This window comes from Drosophila ananassae, chromosome 3R (genome assembly GCF_017639315.1).
Source record: "Drosophila ananassae strain 14024-0371.13 chromosome 3R, ASM1763931v2, whole genome shotgun sequence".
In the NCBI taxonomy this organism is placed as follows: Eukaryota; Metazoa; Arthropoda; class Insecta; order Diptera; family Drosophilidae; genus Drosophila; species Drosophila ananassae.
The window spans coordinates 27,168,583-27,188,809 of NC_057930.1; the positions used below are offsets into that span (position 1 = coordinate 27,168,583).

Here is a 20,227-nt window from a genome sequence, read left to right on the forward strand (position 1 = left end):
CCGAGACGAAAGCCCATTCCTGCAGCACTTCATTAGTGGGGAACAGGGTGAAGAAAGTTCCACGGAATACGGTTTCCTAAGCCTACGCAAATGTGGGTTTTAAAGTGCGAGGGAAGAGCCTTAGTCACTATGGACCATTAAGAAGTCTGATACAATCCAAGTAGAGCACTACAAGATGGTCTTATGGAACTAAACATTACAAAGTATATATTGATCAAGAAACCATTAGTTTCCTTAAAATGTATATATAATTGTTTGGATTTGAATAAATGCCTAATCAATTACAAAAAGTAGTCATTATTCTTAACATAATATTCTTAGAAAATTAAAATTCAAGTCCAGTTTTAAAATAATCATTTTCCTCCTAATCTAAAAAGCTTCTCGAAACGGAGCCATCTTCTTTTTGTTGTCTGAGCTTCTCCTGGTGCTTGATGGTGACCTCCAGAAACTTGAGGTACTCCTCGTCAATGGGCTCGGACTCATCCTCAGAGGAGGAGCTCTCATACACGTAGTCCAAGTGGGAAGATGTCACAACCTCCTCCGCCTCCTCCTCCTCCTCTTCGGGCTTACTGGCAGGACACAGCCTTAGGACCTGGTTGCGGTGCCACTCGACCAGACTCCTGTAGGTGTTCATCCAGACTTGGGAGCAGTCCTCTTGGTTCTTCGGTGGCTTGGCTTTGCCCGCTGGGCTGGGCTTGCTCCTCCTTCTCCGGCGACGACGACGCTGCTCGCTTCTGCTCCTGCCCCGCCTTCTAGCCATTTCCTCCTGGACCTGTCCTCCTTCAAGGACTAGACCACCTCCCATGGAACAACAAACAAACAATGGCCTTCTGAGCGATGCTAACTGTCGCAACTCCACCGAGTTGGCAGTTTCCAAAGACACCGAGTTGCCAGACGAATAAAGAAAACAGCTGATGGGAGAAGAGCTGCCACTAAGAGTCAAAAACGACTCATAGGTGGCGCCACACTTAAGAAAATATAAGTAGCATACTAACCAGGGCCTACTTTGATTTACTTTCCTGCGATTAAAACTATGATTAAATGTCCTCTGAAAGCCTTATTTTGCAGATTAAACCCCACACTAAATTTAGATAAGTTCAAATACTAATTCCAATAACCAATGATAGCCCTGGCTAAGGCCAACAGCGAACTGACTTCAATCTGGATCGTCCCGGTCAAAGGGCAAGCGCAAAGCCGAAAGCCGGAGATGAGGCAGAAGCCAAGCCGGATCCAGAGCCAAGCCAAGCCGGATCCCGGCCAGAAGCCTACGAAAAGGCAGAGGAAAAAGGAGCGGAGGCCTGGGCCAAGTGTTTTTCTTTCAAATTAAAATCCCGTGCTTATAACTTCGGCAGAGCGCTCCCGAAGGATCCGAGAAAGAGTTCAAAGGCCGGCCTGCGATCTGGAACTCGAGCTGAAGCTGGGATTAGGGCGGATCAATTTGGCTGTGGTGCGAATGCAAATTGGCCAGCGGTACGATTTAAATGAGGCTCAGCACAAGGCGGCCAAACAAAGGCCGGACATGATATATCTGCGCAGGACGAGTGCGTCCTGCTGGGCCGGAACAATGAGTCCTGGCATAGGAATAGGAATAGGAACAAGAACAGGAACAGGACTCAGTGGCCCAGTGCCACTTTACCTGCCCGGCAGCAAATAAAGGAAAATTAGGTTTACACCTTCCTGCCCAATATGTTCATAAAACAATTTAGAGATTTACGAGAAGATCAATTCAAATGTGGTCCGCAGGAGCAGGCATTCTCCCAGGTTTCTCTCGCTCTCCTGCAGTGTCCTGTCTGCCGTCTCCCTCTCCGGTGGCCCTTTCCGGTGTGTTTGTATTGCGGTTTTAGTCTATAGCGAAAATGGCGCGTGGTTATGGTTATGGATATGGATATGGATATAGATGTCCATCATCCCCTTGCCACATCCCCTGCCACATCCGCGTGCCACTTCACACATGTTTACTTTGGCAACTTGCGGGCTGGAGAGTGGGGAGGCAGGAAGCTTTTCATTTCCGATGAAGTAATATGCGTTCTGATACGAAAAACATCCTGCGGCTGGGATTTGCACGCACTTATTCCCTTTTAATGGACTGGCCCAGCCGTTTTTTGCCAAAATATCTCTCATTTTTTCCACGCACAGTTGAAAAGATTACTTTTGGAAGTGGGGGACTCCCCCGACTAGTGGGGAGCAGGTTCCGAGCCAGTGGAGCTAGTTCAGGTTCCCCTTCCTCATGGATATGCTATCTTTTTGATAAAAGATACATCTTCCAAAGAATCTAACATAACATATTTTTACTTTCTGCCTCCGAAACTAGTTCCCTTTGGGACACCTCCATTCCTCGCCTCGGGGAGCCCAGAAATTGCTTTTCGCTTAAGCTACATTAAGGACCATTTGCATTTTCACGGCCCGCAAATAGATGGCTGGCCGCAGGACAACAGGACAATCAGCAGCAATCCTTCAGACTCGAGGACGGGAGGACCGCCTCGTCAGGTACCAGAACACAATACTCTCCCAATACCGCGTGGGATCCTAATTCTTGAGCACGGGATCAGGAGACTAAGCCCGTGACCACCGAAAAGGGTAGAAAGGGTGCACGGACCGAAGGGATAGGGTCGAGAACAAGTTAGTAACTCTCATTACTTTAAATGGATTTCAATTAAGTTGCAAATTGATCTCGAAAACAATTGAGTCCCGCCGAGGCGTTTGAGTGGCTCGGGCTTAGTGCTTTCTGGCAGGCGGGACTCGAGGATAAAAACTCTAGATGGCCTGCCCAACAATAGCCGCTCTTGATCCGCTCCCTGTCGCTTTTCCCACTCCCGAGGTTGTGGGCGAGGAATTAGGAAGAAAATAAGTTCTCGAACAATAAAAGGGCTGCTCTTTTCATTCATGTGTGCCCAGGGAAGTACGTCTTTCAAGGCAATGGGTTCTAATACTACCTCGAGAAGGAATATTAAAAAATACGAGACTTATAGCTACTCCTTGCAGTGTCCTTTCATCTGATTTCCAAGTGTAAGCGATACGGGAGCTGCAGCTGCCGAAGCACTCCACTTTGCACCCGTCGCCCCCACTTTCGGGCCGACTCACAAATGACTGGCAGTTTTCGCAGCTTGGGACTTGGAGTGCCAAGCAGTCCTGCCGCTGACAGGATAACGAGATTTTTCAAGTGGCCCGCCACTTCACACCCTTTCCATTCAGACGTGGAGATGGAACACCCGATCAGATGCCCGATATCTCAATTTAGTCTTAACAGATTTCACTCGCAATTAGTCCGGCAGGAAATGGAAAATGCGCAAATAACGATTTTCCGAGGACTTACACACGAACAACGGAATTAATTGCAGGTCCTGGCTGTTGCCGGACTACAATGCGCCGAAGGATGCCAGCCGGGATCAGAGCAATCAAATGCGCATCACCGATTACCGCAAAAACAAAGGCGCAAAAAAAGGAACAACTGAAGGTGAAAGGCGCAAGAGAAAGCAGTTCTTGTAAGCCCGAAACTGAAAAAATGGGCCCAGGACAGAGATCGCCGAGGGGTCGGGGGGACTGTTTTCCATTTCACTCACTCTGTTGCCATACAACAGGGCTAATCCCGGCTGAGCCTTGTTGCGATTTGGAACGGTCAATTGAAAAGCGGCCGGGAAACGATCAACCGAGCGATCAGGATCCAGTCCGGGGACCCCGAACAGAGCCCTGCCAGGACCAACGCCAGCAGCTTTGTTGTTTTTTGTTTTTTGGGCTCGGGCCCCGAGACAACACGGCAAATATGTACACACTCTCGGGGAGCCCAGGATAACAAGAAAACCTACGAGATTGAGGCTGAGACTGAAGAGTGGCCAGAGCGACATGGAGGAAAACAAACAAGCCACACAGCTCGAGAGCAGGAGGCTTGCCAGTCTGCAGATGCACTTGGAGAAATGTTAATAACTAGATAGTTATAAGGATTATATTTGAAAGAGCCAGAGAATCATAGGAGTCGATGTCCTTAGAGAAGAATCTAAGCCGTGATTTTCAACTGCAAGTCTGCTAGCGAGTCTAGAGTTATCATTGAAGCTTCTTAAGGATCTGTAGATAGTATTACTTTGCAGTCTAAGGTTCTATAGTTAGAGATATAGCTTCCATACTCTCAGTTCTATAGTCCTATAGGAGTACTACCTAGTTACAACACCTTCTTTCTTCCAGTGCCCATTCTATTCTTTGGGACTACTTTTTTCACCTTTGCATCCTTTCATTGGTTTGTTTCCATTTCCTCTCCGGGATTTGTTTGTTTGCCAATTTGTTTGGCTTTGTCTAAGGTGACGGGAGCATCGAGAACCCGCGCAAAAAACCTAAAACACAAACGGGAGATGGAGCTGGAGACGGATTCTGGCCACATTTTAATTTTCCAGATTTGCCAAGAAAGAGTTAAGGCAAACAACGACCCGAGACCGAGAAGGTCAAAAGGGGCTCGGAAAGAAACTCGGCTAATTAATTGAGTTGAAGTAATTTGTGGCAAAGAACAAAAGTTGCTGCGAATGGGATTGCCTTTTTCCGCTCTACGGATGCTACGCCAAATATTTGTCGAACCGTCTCCGCTCCTTCCGAGTGCTTCTTCCACCCACATGCCTTCACAATATCCCTAGGCCTCATAATTTACATTTTTAATTACGCTTCGAATCAACACGAAGTGTATGCTGGCCGTAAGAGGGAAAGTGCTTCAATTTCCATTATATTTCCCGTCTTTATATCGTTTTTTTGGAATAATTGAGAAGGTAAATAGCTCTTAAATAACATAATAAATGATGTAATAGCTAGTTTACAGCAACAGTTCTAAAATACAACTCCCTGAGGCACTGTTTGCTTGGAATAGTAACTACCAGGACTTACTATTATCCTGCCGGGTAGTGTACCGGGACAATCCGGGAGTTCCCCAAAAGCCCAAACCCAAATAGCAGCAATAGAATAGAAGGTCCTGACCAAAGTGTGGCCTTGTTTACGCAAATGGGAACCGAAACCCTGCAAGGACAGCTGCTATTAATTCATTATCCTGCAGCCCTCTCGCTCTGGCCCTGGCTCTGGCTCTGGACTCACTCCCCTGGCGATCGTCGACCATTTTGGGTTTCGACTCACGCCCTGCCTCGCTCATTCATCCGCACGGGCCCTGGGTTTTATTGCACCTTTTGTCTCCATATAAAGTATCCTGCGTCCTTGCTCCTTTCTCCCTCTCTCTCTCTCTTGTTCCCGCCGATCCGCCATCGTCCTCCCTTTCCCACCATGCGTAATCGAAGCAATTTGCACGCTTACGCATAAAGCAAGATTAAACTTATCCTGATCCCTGAGCTGACTGATCCCTTGATGCGGCCGCCATTGCTTTCAATCAGTGCACTGAGAAAAAACTGAGGTAGTTCTATCAAAGCTTATACAATATAATGTTTGAAACCTTCCCTAGGTTAGTCTTCTCTAGTCTTGTACAACTCTCTACTCTAAATCCAGAACTAATACATCCTATTTAATAATATATCCTCTATAATACTACCATGGCCACTTTGAACTTCTCTCCGTGTAGCCTGGACTGGCTCAGATCAGACTCAAAAACCAAATGAAGCCAACTGTGCGACGCATAAAACGATATTTGGATTAAACATTTAATTGACTGCTCAGGGAAACCGGTGTTGCCTTATATGTATATGGTATGGTATGGCATGGCATGTTATAGCTCATAGAGAGAGTGATCCCGTTGCTGAACCATTCAGGTTCCAGGGGTTGCTGCTGGCGGGGATTAGAGGCCAATTCCGATGTCGAGCTCCGGTGTTCATTAACATATCAATGTCAGCAGCAGGCGACGGACGCCTCAGCCATCGCCATCGCCATCGCCGGCAGTTTCAAATCCTCATCTTCAGGATTTAGCTCCTGAATCTGATTCCGATTCTGGTGCGGATTCTGCTGCTGATGCTGATTTCGATTTGGCTTCTCGAGGAAATTCGCTTAAATTTTTAACAAGACAAATACCCAGAGCACACGCCCTCCCACTTTCACCATTTCTCGCTGTTCTGCTCCTTGTTTTCCTACTTCTAGGAAGCGGCAGGATGGGATGGGGATGGGGATGTGGGTGGCCAGAGGAGGAAGAAAGGAGGAGAAAGCGTAGGAAACTTTTCTAATTTTGCACAACTGGAAAATTCTGCCGCGGGCTCTGAAAGAGAAATGGCAACACGAAATCAAAATAAAAACCATCAGCAGTCAAGAAAAAGTATCGGAAAAAGGAGGACTCTGATGGTTTCCTTCCTCACGTCCTTACGTCCTCCTCCGCCCTCCACCTCCCCTCCGATTTCCCAATTCCCAGCGCTCAAATGGAAAAGTAGAAAAACCTTTTATTCCACAATGTTTGCTTAGTCCTTTGCCAATTGAACTTTTTTGCGCAGCCAATCGGGGAGCGGGCCAGGAGTGAAGGTAGCCCAAATACTTAGCGTCCAAATTATTTTCGTATTTAAAATTCAATCTGCGAACTAAAACAAAAAGCCCAGAGCGCCGAACAAATCATTTTAGATGGAATAACCAAAAAAAAACACCAGAAATAGAAGGCAGTGCTGAACTTTTGAGCTTAGCGAGCGCACTCCCAGTACTGCATGTTCCAGGACTTCCTCCCAGGACTTCTCTCCTAGCTCTCCATTTACTTTTCCCGTCGGGAGTCTCGTCCATGTAAGAAGTTCAGAGAAAATGTAAATAGAGAGGTTGGCCAAGGGGGGGAAGGAGTAGTGTGGAGGGGATTGGAAAAACAAAAGGACGCAGAGTGTCCTGGCCCTGGCTGCTCTCGGCCTGCTTAATTATTCAATAATTTCTAAAAGCATTTGGCCACATCGTCATCAGACGTCATCGGACCTCATCCCTTCATCCTGCGAGTGGACGTGCATGCGGCAGTCCTTCAATCCCCCGTAATTAGTTGGATACATACTCACACACAGGAGTGTGCAGGACTCCAGCACTCTCCAGTTTCTACATTTATGTAAGCTTTTCACCCTCGGGTCCTGCTCCTGTCCCCAAATATTGCACAGAAACAAAATGCATAGCTATAACGTCATGGTAGGTAGTTTGAGTTACTTTCTGGCTGATATTATGAGTACTTGTCCAGTTCTAGCTCCTATGTAGGTGACCTCCTGGTGGTCACTTTTCACCTCATTGACTTGTTCAAGCTGCTGTGGGGCTTCCAACCTCATAGTTCTAACTCTGTAGTGGAGAGTTTTAGATATTTCAAGCCTAATATTATGATTACTGCTCTAGTTCTAGGCGGTGGCCTCCCCCTAGCTCCTGTCTAGGTGACATTTCACCTCATTGACTTGTTCAAACTGCTGTGGGGGTGACAACTTCATAGTTAATACTTCGTAGTGGAGAGTTTTAAATACTTTAAGCCTAAAATTATGATTACTCCTCCAGTTTTTTGTCCCACTAGCTCCTGTGTAGGTGACATTTCACCTCATTTACTATTTCAAGCTGTAATAGGGGTGACAACTTCATAGCTATGACTCTATAGTGTATAGCTTTAGATACTTTAACCCCAAAATCATGAGTTTTTTGTCAGTGTCCTTTGTTCGTCCTCCTACCAGCCCCGTGTGTAGGTGACATGGGGGACTTTTCACTTCATTCACTCTCCCAACCTTCCATGCTGTGTGTGTGGATTGGAAGAGTTGCATTTATCATTAGTCGAAGCTTAGCTTTTGTTTTCCTGCATTTCGGGGGAGTGGCTGAGCGAGAGGCTGGCCGGAGGCCATTGGGGATTTTGCACTTGGGCATGTTTGATGTGGAAACTTTAGATTAAAATATTTTCGTATGCACCCGCACGAGGCGGAACAATGGCCCGGCGAGCGTCAACAGATGCGTGAATATATCGGAGCAGCTTGGCCATGTCCTCGGAAGTTGGCATCTTATGTACTGGCCTCCATTAACCTTTGGCCCCGGGGAGAGAAGGGCTGTGGAGAGGGAAGAGCGCATCCCGTGGGCGGATTGAGCGCATAATGATGTTTATGTGTTGCCAAAAACATAAAAGCATTAATTTAGTCATTATCTTCTTAAGATACGACGCCGGCAGAGGCGACAGAGAGCAGAGCGACTGGAGAACAGCTCCATTACGGGGGGAGGCATTTTTTGCGCTGGTAGGTGGGTGGGAACAGAGACAGCCTGCTGTTGCATCTCTCTCCGGCCTTCCCGACCTTCCCGACCCAAGCGGTATCTCCTGGCCCAGTGGCTTCCGTCTCGCTCGCTCCCGGGCCGCAGGGTCCATCAGTGATGACTTTATCTGTATAAATAACTGTCAGTGGCGGGGAAGGACGGCGGAAGGAGTGGCGGGCGGCAAAAGAACGGGATCCGGCGAAGAACAAAGAGGGGGGTGGGTGGCACTATCTCCGAAGCGCCATCTTATCCCGGACCTCCTGGCAACGCTAAACCGGGGCAAGCAGCATGGGGCGACACCTCCATCGGCCATCAACCACCAACAAACATCCCAAGAGCCGCAGAACGAGACGGGGAGAGTGGGAGCTGCGCGCAAGAGCGAGAGAGAGCAGCTGGGCAGAGAGCGCTGGAAGAACATGGTAGTGTCGGAGGCGTGGCTACCCTCGACTGCCATTGGCTGCGGACCAAAAATGTCTGCCGGACGAGGCAGAGAGCGGCGTGCGATGTATCCGTCAGTGCGCGGCCTGCGTCTGTATCTGTGAGGCACTGTATCTGTATCTGTATCTGTACCTGGCCTGACGACGACTCGACAACTTGTCGTGCGACACACTCTCATAACAGTTTCGCAGCTCGGGCGGACAGGAAGGGTTCCGGTAACAGAAGACCTGTGAGAATTACAAAGTGCAGGCCACCAACGTGTTGATAAGCTCGAAAGTTCGAATAATCAGATTTTAAGACTGCCTCGCCGAAGAAATAAAAACGAAAACAAAAACAAACCCAAGTGACACTCTTTCCGACCAAAGTTAAAAAGCATAAGCCTTCAAGATTCTGTCCTCACTGTGGACCCCAGCGACGCTGGCAGGCGGCGCCCCCAGCGGAGGAGGAGGTGGCGGCCAGAACAGCACCACCACCACCCCGAGCACCACCCCAGACATACCGTCGTCCAAGGCGAAGTTCAAAATCACCGTCGTTAGCACGCCCAGCCCCTCGCCGCCGCCCACGCCCCCGCCCTCGAACTCCCTGCTGGCCCAGATGGTCGAGACCAGCTCCCCGCCGGCGGGCTTCACGCTCAAGCGCTGCCCCAGCGATCTCGGGGAGCAGCAGCAGCCGCCCCGCCAGATGTCCCGATCTCCCGGCAACTCGGCCGCCTACCATCTGACCACCGCCATGCTCCTCAACTCGCAGCAGTGCGGCTACCTGGGTCAGCGACTGCAGTCGGTCCTCCAGCAGCAGCAGCAGCACGCCCACCAGCAATCCCAGTCCCAGACGCCCTCCTCCGACGACGGCAGTCAGTCGGGAGCCACAATCCTCGAGGAGGAGCGCAGGGGAGGAGCTGCCTCGGCGGCAGCGGCATCTCTGTTCACCATTGACAGCATCCTGGGCTCGAGGCAGGCCGGGTCCTCCGCGGGACGGAGCAGCCACAACTGCAGCAGCGGCCACAGCCACCAGAACGGACTGCCCGCCAACGGAATCAGCCTGGGCCTGAAGCGCAACGGAGCCGACTCACCCGCCTCGCCCAACTCCAACTCCAGCTCCAGTGCCGCCGCCAGTCCGATCCGACCGCAGAGGGTTCCTGCCATGCTGCAGCATCCCGGCTTGCACCTGGGTCACTTGGCGGCGGCAGCGGCCAGCGGATTCGCGGCTTCGCCCTCCGACTTTCTGGGTAAGTTTCGGATAGATTGTTTTAATTATGGGCTATGGGCTACAGGACATCCTAAAAAAGCCTTAGTTAGGTGCTGCCTCTCTCTGAAAGCTCTTAAGACTCCTTAAGACTCGAACATATGTCTTTAATCCGAACACCTTAGGAAGACTTTAGAGTCTAAAGTTTAGAGTTCATCGAATCACCCCACCACCCATGTACTTTAAAGTCCCTCATCCGCATCTCATCCTCCCAGAGTCCTGAATGGCATTATTCATAATTAGGCAATGATCCGGAAAAGATGATTCTGCAGTGCCCTTCTACTCGCATTCGATTTTGTGGTGAGAGGATTTGCATTTGGGGTCTAAGGTCGCAGATGGGAGTGGGGAAAGTGATAGAAGAGCCCGTGGTGGCGGTGGTGGTGGCTTCACTGGAAGGTTCGTCGACTTGTGTTGATTCAAGCGTGGCTTTCAGGCGGAGATTTATGCAGAAAACCTCTTAAATTCATTCAAAGGCTCCCCGCAGGACATGAATATTAAAAGCTTTTTTTCCGGAAGTGGAAGCCGCTCATATGAGTGCGGCTGGATTTCAGCCAATAGACTTTTTTAATCACCAAGGGTCTCCCCAGAAGCGGGAATTATTTTATGCATGTGAATTTTAAATAAAAAAGTTCCACTCCTGACTCGGATGCCAAAATGGCGGCAGTTTCGTTTTCCACCTTGCATGAGCATTATGAAGGATTTATTCGGGATGCCCCTTACCCAGGCTCCCTTACCCAAGTTGCCTTCCTTATTACAAAAATTGCTTACTTTCTCGCTTGCAGTCGCGTATCCCAACTTTTATCCAAACTACATGCACGCGGCAGCGGTGGCCCACGTGGCGGCGGCTCAGATGCAGGCGCATGTGAGCGGGGCGGCCGCAGGACTGGCGGGTCACGGACACCACCCTCACCACCCCCACGCACACCCGCACCACCCCCACCTGGGCGGCCACCACCACGGACCCGGCCAGCACCACCTGGGACACCTCGGCCACGGGCCGCCGCCGAAGAGAAAGCGCCGCCACCGCACGATCTTTACGGAGGAGCAGCTGGAGCAGCTGGAGGCCACGTTCGACAAGACCCACTACCCGGACGTGGTGCTGCGGGAGCAGCTGGCCCTGAAGGTCGACCTCAAGGAGGAGCGCGTCGAGGTGAGTTTCGAAGCTCGAAGTTAATAGTTTTAAGGCATCTCGTTTATTAAATTAAGAACACTCTCGCTGCTGACCTCTGCCCTTAAGTTCCTCCAATTTCACGCTCGCTTTGATTCCCCGCGTGAAACCAATTGAGTGCAGACCCCATCTAGTCCTCTAGTCCCGGCATCTGCAGCTCATCTCTCCCCTTGAGAACTTCCCGCTGTTTATTTAGATGTCAGTGGCGAGCAGTTTGCCGGCTTCATCTGCCTCCTCGGCGAAGCAAAACAATGGGAATCCGAGTGATTCACTTAATTTGGGTAATGGGACTTGGGATACAACCGCAGGATGGTTATTTGCCTGATTCTCATTCTGATTCAGATGCTCGGTGGTTCGTATCATTGGTAATGTAAATACATACTCCGCCTCTCCTCGCAAATCCCACCCCGGGGCCGGCCCCGGGACAAACATCCCCTTGAATCCAGCCCAAATCGCTCTGAGTCTGAAACGGAGGAATCTCGACAATTTGGATTCAAAGTCCATTAGTGTCGAGGAAACCCAACAACAAACAAACAAATCGAGAGGTCACCGCTGGGCGGGGGGAGTGACGACAAAAGTTGACAATTTAATTTGTTCCCAATTTGTGTTCGAAATCAGAGGGTGTGATCGCAGCTTTTGGGCATTGGAAAGCGTCTTTTATGGGGATTAGTGACGCTATCACGAGACTCCGGTGTTGTTGTTTCCCGACAATATGTTTGTCAACCGGCCGAATGTTTAATCTAGCCGAGTTGAGACTCAACCCCTTGAACCTGCACCCTAACCATTCCAAGGAAGGCGGACAAGTGCGACATTTGTTGACATGGGCGGGGTTCTGTTTAGGCATCGGCTTAAGACAACTTACCCATTAACATCACTAGCCATTAGGACGTGCTGGGGGCGGGGTTGCATAACCCGGGGAAAAGTTGACACTCTGAGTCGGTATCGGTGTTCTGATTAGGCGACAAACTTAGCCCGAGGCCCAGAACACGCCTGCTAAGCGGATTAACCAAAAATATGTGATTTCGGGGAATCAATCGAAGGCATTTTAACTAATTGGAAAGGGCGTACAGCCACTGCCAGATCTGCTGGCTCACTGGGGGACTAATTAACATACAAACATACAAAGAGAGACTTCAAACTTGTCTCTGACAAGCCAAGTGGATGAGGAAAGAGACTGCTCGGACAAATGGTCGGAAATAGAGAAAGAGCCACTGCCACTGCCACTGCCACTACTACCACTGCCACTGAAATCCCCAGCAAATCTTTCGCCTCGTCATCACTCGTCATTGAGTTAAGCATAATCAACTTGAGCTCCCTTGGCTTGGCTTCCAGCTCAGAGACCAGCTTTTGTGACTGCTACTGTTTAGCATATTTGCATGCCAAGAGCCCCCACTCGAGACCCTCTCCCCCGCCCCCCAGAGAGGAGCCGCTCTAAGACCCCAGCCGATCCATAAGTGGCAATAATTATTGAAAATCTTGCCCAAGACAAACAGCAGCAATAACAAAAGAGAAAACGGGGAACCAGAAAGAACCAACTCTGGCCAAGATTGCTCATCGGATTGGCAGCTCTGGGCTTGGGTTTTAATTAAATGGTGGATGGCGCAGAGGCCTCTACTTCTCCGGTAATCCACATGCCCCTGAAAGCGTTCGGTTCCCATCCAGGGCCCGGATGATCTGTTTATTTTGACTTTATCATTTGCAATTATTATTTTTATTTAGACACTCTAGCCACTCCAGCCGGGTGGGATCGGCCAGATCGACCAGATCGACCAGTTTGGGTAAAACGGTAGCCCAGCCATACCTGCAGAGCAAACAGAGCCGATCTCTCCGCCCGTCTGGAATTCGCCCTCTGTGGTGCGTGCAAGTCAAATACGCCTAATCCCGCAGCTCAAGTGATCGAGGTGATTTCGTTTTCCGATCAGCCAGATGGAGCGGGATGCAGCGGGACGATAGGCTGGTAGGCTGAAGGGGAGACCCACAAGAATGTCTGGAGGGCAGTTCAAATATTTATCTTTGGTCGTCGCCAAGAAATTAGTAATCATCAGCTCGGCATAATTTGTGCTCCGCTCCTTCTTACTCGGGCGGTCTCATCTCTACAAATATTGATGTTACCTTACCATCACCCCTTTCTGAAGATCTGAAGACGTGAAGGCAGTAGAGAAGACGGTAGGGACCAGAAGAATGTGCCCACTCATCTCACTCGTAAGTCCATTGTGAACTGATCTCGTGTTTTCCCCGACTTTGTCCTTTTGTTTTGACCAGGACCTGAAAAGGCTTGTCACCCTGACTCCCAATTCCCGAGGATCATCCCGCTCGCCGCTTTTATGTTGCACAATTGAGAGGCTTCCCTTCTAATGCCTCCACTTCCAGGGCCACCTGCGTGGCAATTAACTAAAACATCCTTTCGTATTGTTGTTTTTATTATTCCTGTCTGATGTTTGCTTAGCCTCGAAATTGAATTAAAAACGGCAATGAGCTGGAATCAGCAGATTTTCATTAATTTCACCCGGGGCTATGAGCCACCCACTGCCTCAACCACTCAGCCACCCCCTGGGTGACAGCCACTTTTCGGCGCAAACTTCACGCCGCCACCACCAATAGCTGTTGATATAATTTTTCATAATTTTCCATTGTTGAAACACTTGAGTTTCGAGAAGGCGAATTTTCGATTCTCCCGGGAACTTTGTGGCAGCAAAGTGCGTTTTTTACCCCGGGCGAGGGCCTCACCGGGGGACAGACTCTCCGCCCATGTTTGCTTTACAGTTTTGGCTGTCGAACCGTGTAACCGAAGACAAATATTATCGCTGGGGTAGCAAATTGCCTTCAAGCTGCATAAATTTACACAAAAAACCTAATGTAAGGAGAAGACTGGGCTAAGAGTGGGCGGTCGAACGCGTAGACAGGTACACGTCCTCTCTAAGCCTTTAAAAGGTCGTCCCGTGTCAGCGATTAGCGTTAACGAAATCCTTTTTTTTTTTAAAATTACAGTTTTTATGCCCAAAATTATTTTACTTTTTTTCCAAAAACCAAGAAATACTCATCCAATCCTGTCAATTTTTTTGTTTTTTGAAAGCTCACTTAAAAAAAAGGATTCAAGGTGTCTGTTTACAACAATATAATAATAATAAATCATAAATATTATCATGTTTATGATATTTGGTAGTAAAAAAAGTAGATAAAATAATTTTTTAATCATAAAACAAAGAGCACTTACATGAAACTTTCCATTTCATCAAAATAATATATTTGGGATGTACTGTACTCCTCATCACATTATTTAATTTCAAAAATATTGGGCTGTCTTTCAGACGGTGTATTTTAGTACCAGCCACTAAATAAAGTTAAATCAGTACTACGTAATGTAATTTAGCTCCTTTTTAACAAGGACTTACATAACAATTTTCATATATTCTCCATACTGTACTCCAAATTACCTCTACAAAAATGATTACGCTGTAACTGATATTATAATAATTAATAATAATATTTTTTTTGACATCAAACTTACATGGAGCTTCTAATATCCATCATATCCATGTCGTACTGTTCTCCGCCATTCGCCCCATCACTAATACATGCACAATTCGAAAATGGCCAACTCGGGGACCTCTCCGTCGCTTCGACACATATTCCTATTTGGCCTAAAAGGGGCTTCATATAACGATTTTCTTTCGCAATCGGATAGCCATGCTTTTATTATTGGTCCTCAATTACTTTCTAGAATAAAAAATGTTAGAAATATACATTATTTTGACTTTCACATCAAAAAAGAAGAAAAAAAGGAGAGAAAGGGAGAAAAAAACTAAAGGAATTCGGAATATTGCTCGTTTAATTCATTACCTGCTTTTCTTTTATCTAATTATAGTGACAATAGGGTATCCTATTTACGTTAATACGGGTTCAGACCTACCCACGAACGACAATAAGCCAAAATAATGGATATTTTAACATTTAAATTTCACTCCTCTTCTTACCAGTGCCTAGCTCCCATTCTTCTTCTTACTTTTTAGAGAGAGAAAGTGGAGCAAAGGGATTAAGCTCCATCACCTGTGATCGATACATCGATTGCAGAGTATCGAATAGTTTTCAAAAAGGCTTTTAATTGATTTTAAGTTTTAAATCTTTAGATTTAAAAAACTAAAAATCTATTTTTTTATTTTCAAAGTGAAATCATAAATCACTGTGCATTCGAAATTGTAACACTTGAAAGATCATAGATCAACAGTCTATCGTAAAGTTTTGAAAGTTTTAGAGGGCGCGTGAATTCAAATACTAGACAAAATCAAAAATAATAAAATAATATTCCCACCTGAAAGGTATCGGAAACCCAATAAACACCCCGTTTACCTTAAGCTTTGTTTCTTAAATTGTAGAACCCAGCAAGGGTTACCCAGCAAGTTACCGATCAATTTTCATGCCTGCGCGGTTTTAATCCAACACGATGGAAACTGCGTCAACAATTTTTAGAGAAAGGGGGCCGGCTAAGGGTTGCAAACGGGGGCTAGGAGTGGGCTGGCATATCCCCTTCCTGGTGACGAAGTTTCCGACCGACTTGCGCTGCCAATTTCGACTAATTAGAGAACCTGGCAAAAACGGCCGCCATTTTGCGTTTGCCTGTAGGAGCGTCAGTCCCAGCCCTTTCGCTGGTCCAGGACCTCCCCCGCACCGTTTCGGAAATTTGATTTGATTTTTTTTATTGACGGCAGCCATTTTTTTCCTCTGCCTTCGACGAGCCGGAAAAACAAGGGAAATTAGTCGCCATAGACGGCGGGGCGGGGGGGAAAAATCACAGTGAGCAGGTGGTGCGATTAACGAAGCGCAAAGTTATCATATCACTGCAGCTACGTGCCTGCAACGCCAAACATTTTTGGTAATCCAAGCACTCAGTCAGCAGACCGACCGCAGAACCAAAAAACCCAAAAATAACACACGCCCTGGACGCCCCCACTGTCAGCGGCGGAGGGTTAAAGGGCAGCCAGAGGGAGCCAGAGGGGGCGCAGCGTAAAGCGCTTTTGTAGTTAATTAAAAATCAACTGCCGAGGGTATGTTTGTTCAATGGATTTCATGCACGATTCCAATGTGTGCCGCCCAGCCCCCCTCTGCAGGACCACTGGCACTGCACCACCAACGCACACTCCACCTCTGATTTTCAGCGGTATCAGCGATTTATGCGCTCCTGGATGAAAAATCTATGGCAATATTTGCGGTGGGCGGTGCAGGGCCTCGGAGATCACTCGCCTCGGAAGCAAGGCCCATGCATGTCAAGTGCAGTCTTTTGCCAAAAAAGTGCTTGCACAGGACTACACTGGGGAAAAAAAGAGGTCTTTGTTTAACACTATCCAGGGAAGGATACTGTACGTAAGAGTATTACTATCTATTAGAAACTACTAACTTGCTAACAGTTGCATATGATTTTTGTAGTCCAACCAAGTTAGAGCACTTTTTTGGGAAATCTTTTTATTCATTTCCACGGCGGGGTCTGCAGAGTCGCCATTTTGGGGCAATATTTTCTTTGGATGCCCCGAAAAACGCCACCAATCAACATACAAAATCGCATTCCCAACACCCAGCTGCCCACCTCCGGTCCGGCGCTTTCCCGCCTTTGTTTATTTAATTTCGCAAAATTTTCACTGCGATTTTTCCGAGCAAACGGGCTGGCCGAAGTCGGGAAAACGCGCCCGCGGTTATGGCCAAATTGTTGTGCGATAGTCAGATTTCGAGGGAGCCGGAAGGAAGGAAGGCTACGGTCTGGTTCGAATGTTGGCCGTACAAATTACGGGATTAGCAGAGCGCGCACGTTTTTTGCCTCGCACACACGCACACACATCCTGCGGGCCGTGTAGTTCCGAGCACCGGATTCCGGATTAGAGTTCAATGCGGTTCGCTAGCCAACATTTAATTAAAATATGAAACTTTAATAAGCAGACCACCGCGACCAAAAAAGCCAATCAGGCCACAAAAACCATCCAACGGCCGGCGGAAAAATATTAATTTTTTCGTTTTGTTTTTGAATTTGTGGATTAAATCTGTTGCATAGGCAATTATGGGGCAGGTCGGCCTGCAACACACTCGGTGTGTTGACACAATTAAGCTGACTAACTCAAATTCATTGCCTGCCACGCCCCGCACTAGCGATTTTGGAAAAAGGCGTGTTGTTTTAACAACTTAAGCTCATAAAATTATGAAAATTATGAAAATAAATATTTAAAATTTGTGCTGCGCCCGGATGCCTATGACATCAAAAATCTAATTAGGCTAAAAGGACGGGGGCCGCAATAAAAATACTGGCTGACATTTGGGTGACAATGGCAACTGAAAAGTTCAAAGGTTGTCAAGATTACCAGGTACCGTGTACAGGACATGCTCCTTTGTCTGACATTAAAGTGCAGGTCTTTAAGGACATCCTTTTATGCTAAACAAGTCTTAGGGAATTTCCTTCGAAGCTCCACTCCTGCCTCGGTTTCCCGCGACTTGTTATTTTAACAAATTCAGTCGATTTGCTGCATAAACATCTCTCCCGCCCCGAGTGGCCGGAAAACGAAACTTTTTCCAACACAATGATAACAATGGGAAAACCCAACTTTTCCAGCAGCAGTCCCGTCCCGTCCCGGCCTTTTAATTGTTCTAATTAAACTTTTTACTGGCCTGCTTCCCAAGAGCTCGCCCTGCATCCCCCCAGCACTATTTATTCAGCAAATAATCACAGACGGATAAATAAATAACACAGGGGTTGCAAATTCGGCTTTGCACTCTCGGATTGGGCAAACAGAGTGAGCCGGAGCGAGATGAGACTCCGCCCTCGGATGGAGGGGTGATGGGCGTGTGGGGTTGCTGTGGGGCTAGTGACAAGACAGTCGAAAGGACGAGTTCAGGAGTTCATCCGCACCTTGCTGCTTAACCCTATGCTGCTGCTGTGTAACCCCCGAGTCCCTGCACAGCCGCCTCTGGGGTTAATTAGGTAAGTACTGTGTCGGTGGGTGGTGGCAGTGGGGGCGGGAAAGGACATCAGGGGGAGTGGCTAATAGCAAAAGGGGATCAAAAATGGTAACACACTCGAGCCAGAAATGGAGTTATCTCTTCAAAGATTTCCCCAATTTTTCCTAGCTTAGCCCTCGCCCCTCTCCCATTGGCTCGAAATTAATTACAATTACAATACACCCTCTAATTAGACCTTAAAATGGGGGAGGCAGGGGCTCCCTGGCAACTAGCCCGTAAGATAAACTTCAAGATGGAGGCAAGAAGCCGGAGAACGGAACCGCGGCGAGAGGCGAAAACAGTGCTTAAAATATTTATGACTGGAAATCCCAGGGAGAAAGGAGGACGGAGGGGCGAGAGAAGAAATTTCCCGGGAAAAACGGATGAAAGTGTTTGCGAAGCCCGGCGCTCAAAGGTAACCTAGACAGCCGCACGCCCGCCCCACTTCTAAGAGTCCAGGTGGAAAAATGTGTATCTTCCAAGTTCTGGCGGGCAAATAGGAAACAAGAAGGAAAGCTCCCTGACGATTATATACTTCCAATGATGATATCCTTAATCCACCTAATATTAAGAATCCCTAGCTCTCTATTTAAATATAAAACCTATTCTAAAACACACATCATCTCTATGTTTCCAGGTGTGGTTCAAGAACCGACGGGCCAAGTGGCGCAAGCAGAAGCGGGAGGAGCAGGAGCGCCTGCGGAAGCTGCAGGAGGAGCAGTGCGGCAGCACCACCAACGGCAGCGGCAACAACACCAGCTCCGGAACCCCCGCAGGGAGCAGTGCTGCCGTCGTGAAGTGCCCCGGATCCGATCACTACAGCCCCCAGCTAGTGCACATAAAAAGCGATCCGAACGGCTACAGCGACGCCGACGAGTCCTCCGATCTGGAGGTGGCCTAATTAGACTCCAGACCCCAGATCCCAGACCTCCAGGTGTACATAGATTCGATCCTAAGCTGTAAAAATACTAGGCCCCATAGATGTATTATTTCGCCAAGTGGACTAACTCGAACCTAAATTATTCCCAATTTGTTAGCGGAGCCATGGCGCTTCCAGTATCCTCCAAGGGCGCCGCACTTTTAAGTTTTGAGAAAAGATGCTCGAAGTTGGCCCGAAGCAGTTTCGTTTGTTTGTAAATAAAAAGAAGGCTAAGTCCCGTTTGTAGGCATTTTCTGTTATTAAGTTTTAAGCGACCCCCAGCCCCCGGGCTGGGACATTAGAATCATGAGTAAGAGTAAGATTAGCCAAGTATATTATATTATATATTTAGTAAAATCTGTACAGTCACCACTTGTATTTAAACGTGTATCGCCCTGTTCTGTTCCCCAAAGGCACATAATGGCCAGTAAACTTCAATACTTGAAACATTCATAACAAATACACGCTATAAACAGTACTTAGGCAAGGATAAGTGTCATTTCCAAGGATAATTCTAATGTTAAACTAACTTATTGCAAACAAAATAAAAGCAAAATCGCCAAAACTCTCAGAAGAACCCAGTGTGTTTCATTCCGGAGGTGAAAATTGGGAAGACCCTGCCGAAATCTTCACACCTGGCATCGGCCAGGTAACAGGAGATCCGGGGCGGGGACTAGGGGCGTCAGGGGCGCCAGGGGTGGCGGTCAGGCTGTTAGCAGCTTCGATGGACACTTTGAAGGCTTCGGCTCCAATCAATTCGCACATCGGCACGGACCAGCACACAAAGGACCGGACCTGGACCGGAGGATGAGAGCCGGATGAGATGGGGAGAGGAAAATGTGTTTTGTCTTGTTCTGTGGCAGATGTATCTATGTATCTTTGTATCTGCATGGAAACTACTCGCCATTTTTGTTTCATTCCTTTGAATTGTTGGGCAAAAATAGCGTAGATTGCCAGGATTTAATTGCAGAAAAGTGTCAGTACCTTTAAAATATAATTTTTATAATTTTTTGAATTTAATCATAATTCATTTGCTGGCATCAATGATCTACGGTTGACTTGTTCAGGTCCCAAAATTTGACAGACAAATTAGCCCAGCGCCAGTGTCCTGTGACTGCTCTGTTTGTGTTGTCCTCCCATTTTATCTTTGTGTTTTTCTCTCCTGGCCAAGTTTCCATCTTGTTATTTTCGTTCGGCAGGCAAAGGCCAGCACAGGAAGCTGGGGTCACTCAGGTGAGAGACATCACCGACTCGTATCGATGGCCGAAATTCAAATTCAAATTTTATTCCATCTTGACCCGGGTGGCTGGTGGCTTCTCGTCGTCTGTAGTCTCTAGTCCTCAGTAGTCTGC

General features: G+C 47.8%; 2 protein-coding genes and 1 long non-coding RNA gene across 3 annotated transcripts; 1 reads left to right on the plus strand and 2 right to left on the minus strand.

Annotated features, from left to right (window-relative positions):
- Positions 1-208: 208 nt before the first annotated feature.
- On the minus strand, positions 209-898 carry LOC6497842. The gene has a single exon (XM_001961519.4). It carries the CDS (start codon positions 803-805, stop codon positions 365-367), a length of 441 nt encoding a protein of 146 aa, XP_001961555.1. The 5' UTR covers positions 806-898; the 3' UTR covers positions 209-364.
- Positions 899-8,954: 8,056 nt separating this feature from the next.
- LOC6497693 (homeobox protein goosecoid) lies at positions 8,955-19,431 on the plus strand. Its single transcript, XM_044716377.1, has 3 exons — positions 8,955-9,796; positions 10,596-10,963; positions 18,594-19,431. The coding sequence occupies exons 1-3, from the start codon at positions 9,166-9,168 to the stop codon at positions 18,855-18,857; spliced, it is 1,263 nt and encodes a 420-aa protein (XP_044572312.1). The 5' UTR covers positions 8,955-9,165; the 3' UTR covers positions 18,858-19,431.
- LOC116654972 lies at positions 14,223-14,691 on the minus strand. The gene is made up of 3 exons (XR_004310135.1): positions 14,490-14,691; positions 14,374-14,440; positions 14,223-14,312 (listed from the first exon to the last, which is right to left on the minus strand). It is a non-coding gene; the product is annotated as an uncharacterized LOC116654972 (long non-coding RNA).
- Positions 19,432-20,227: the final 796 nt, after the last annotated feature.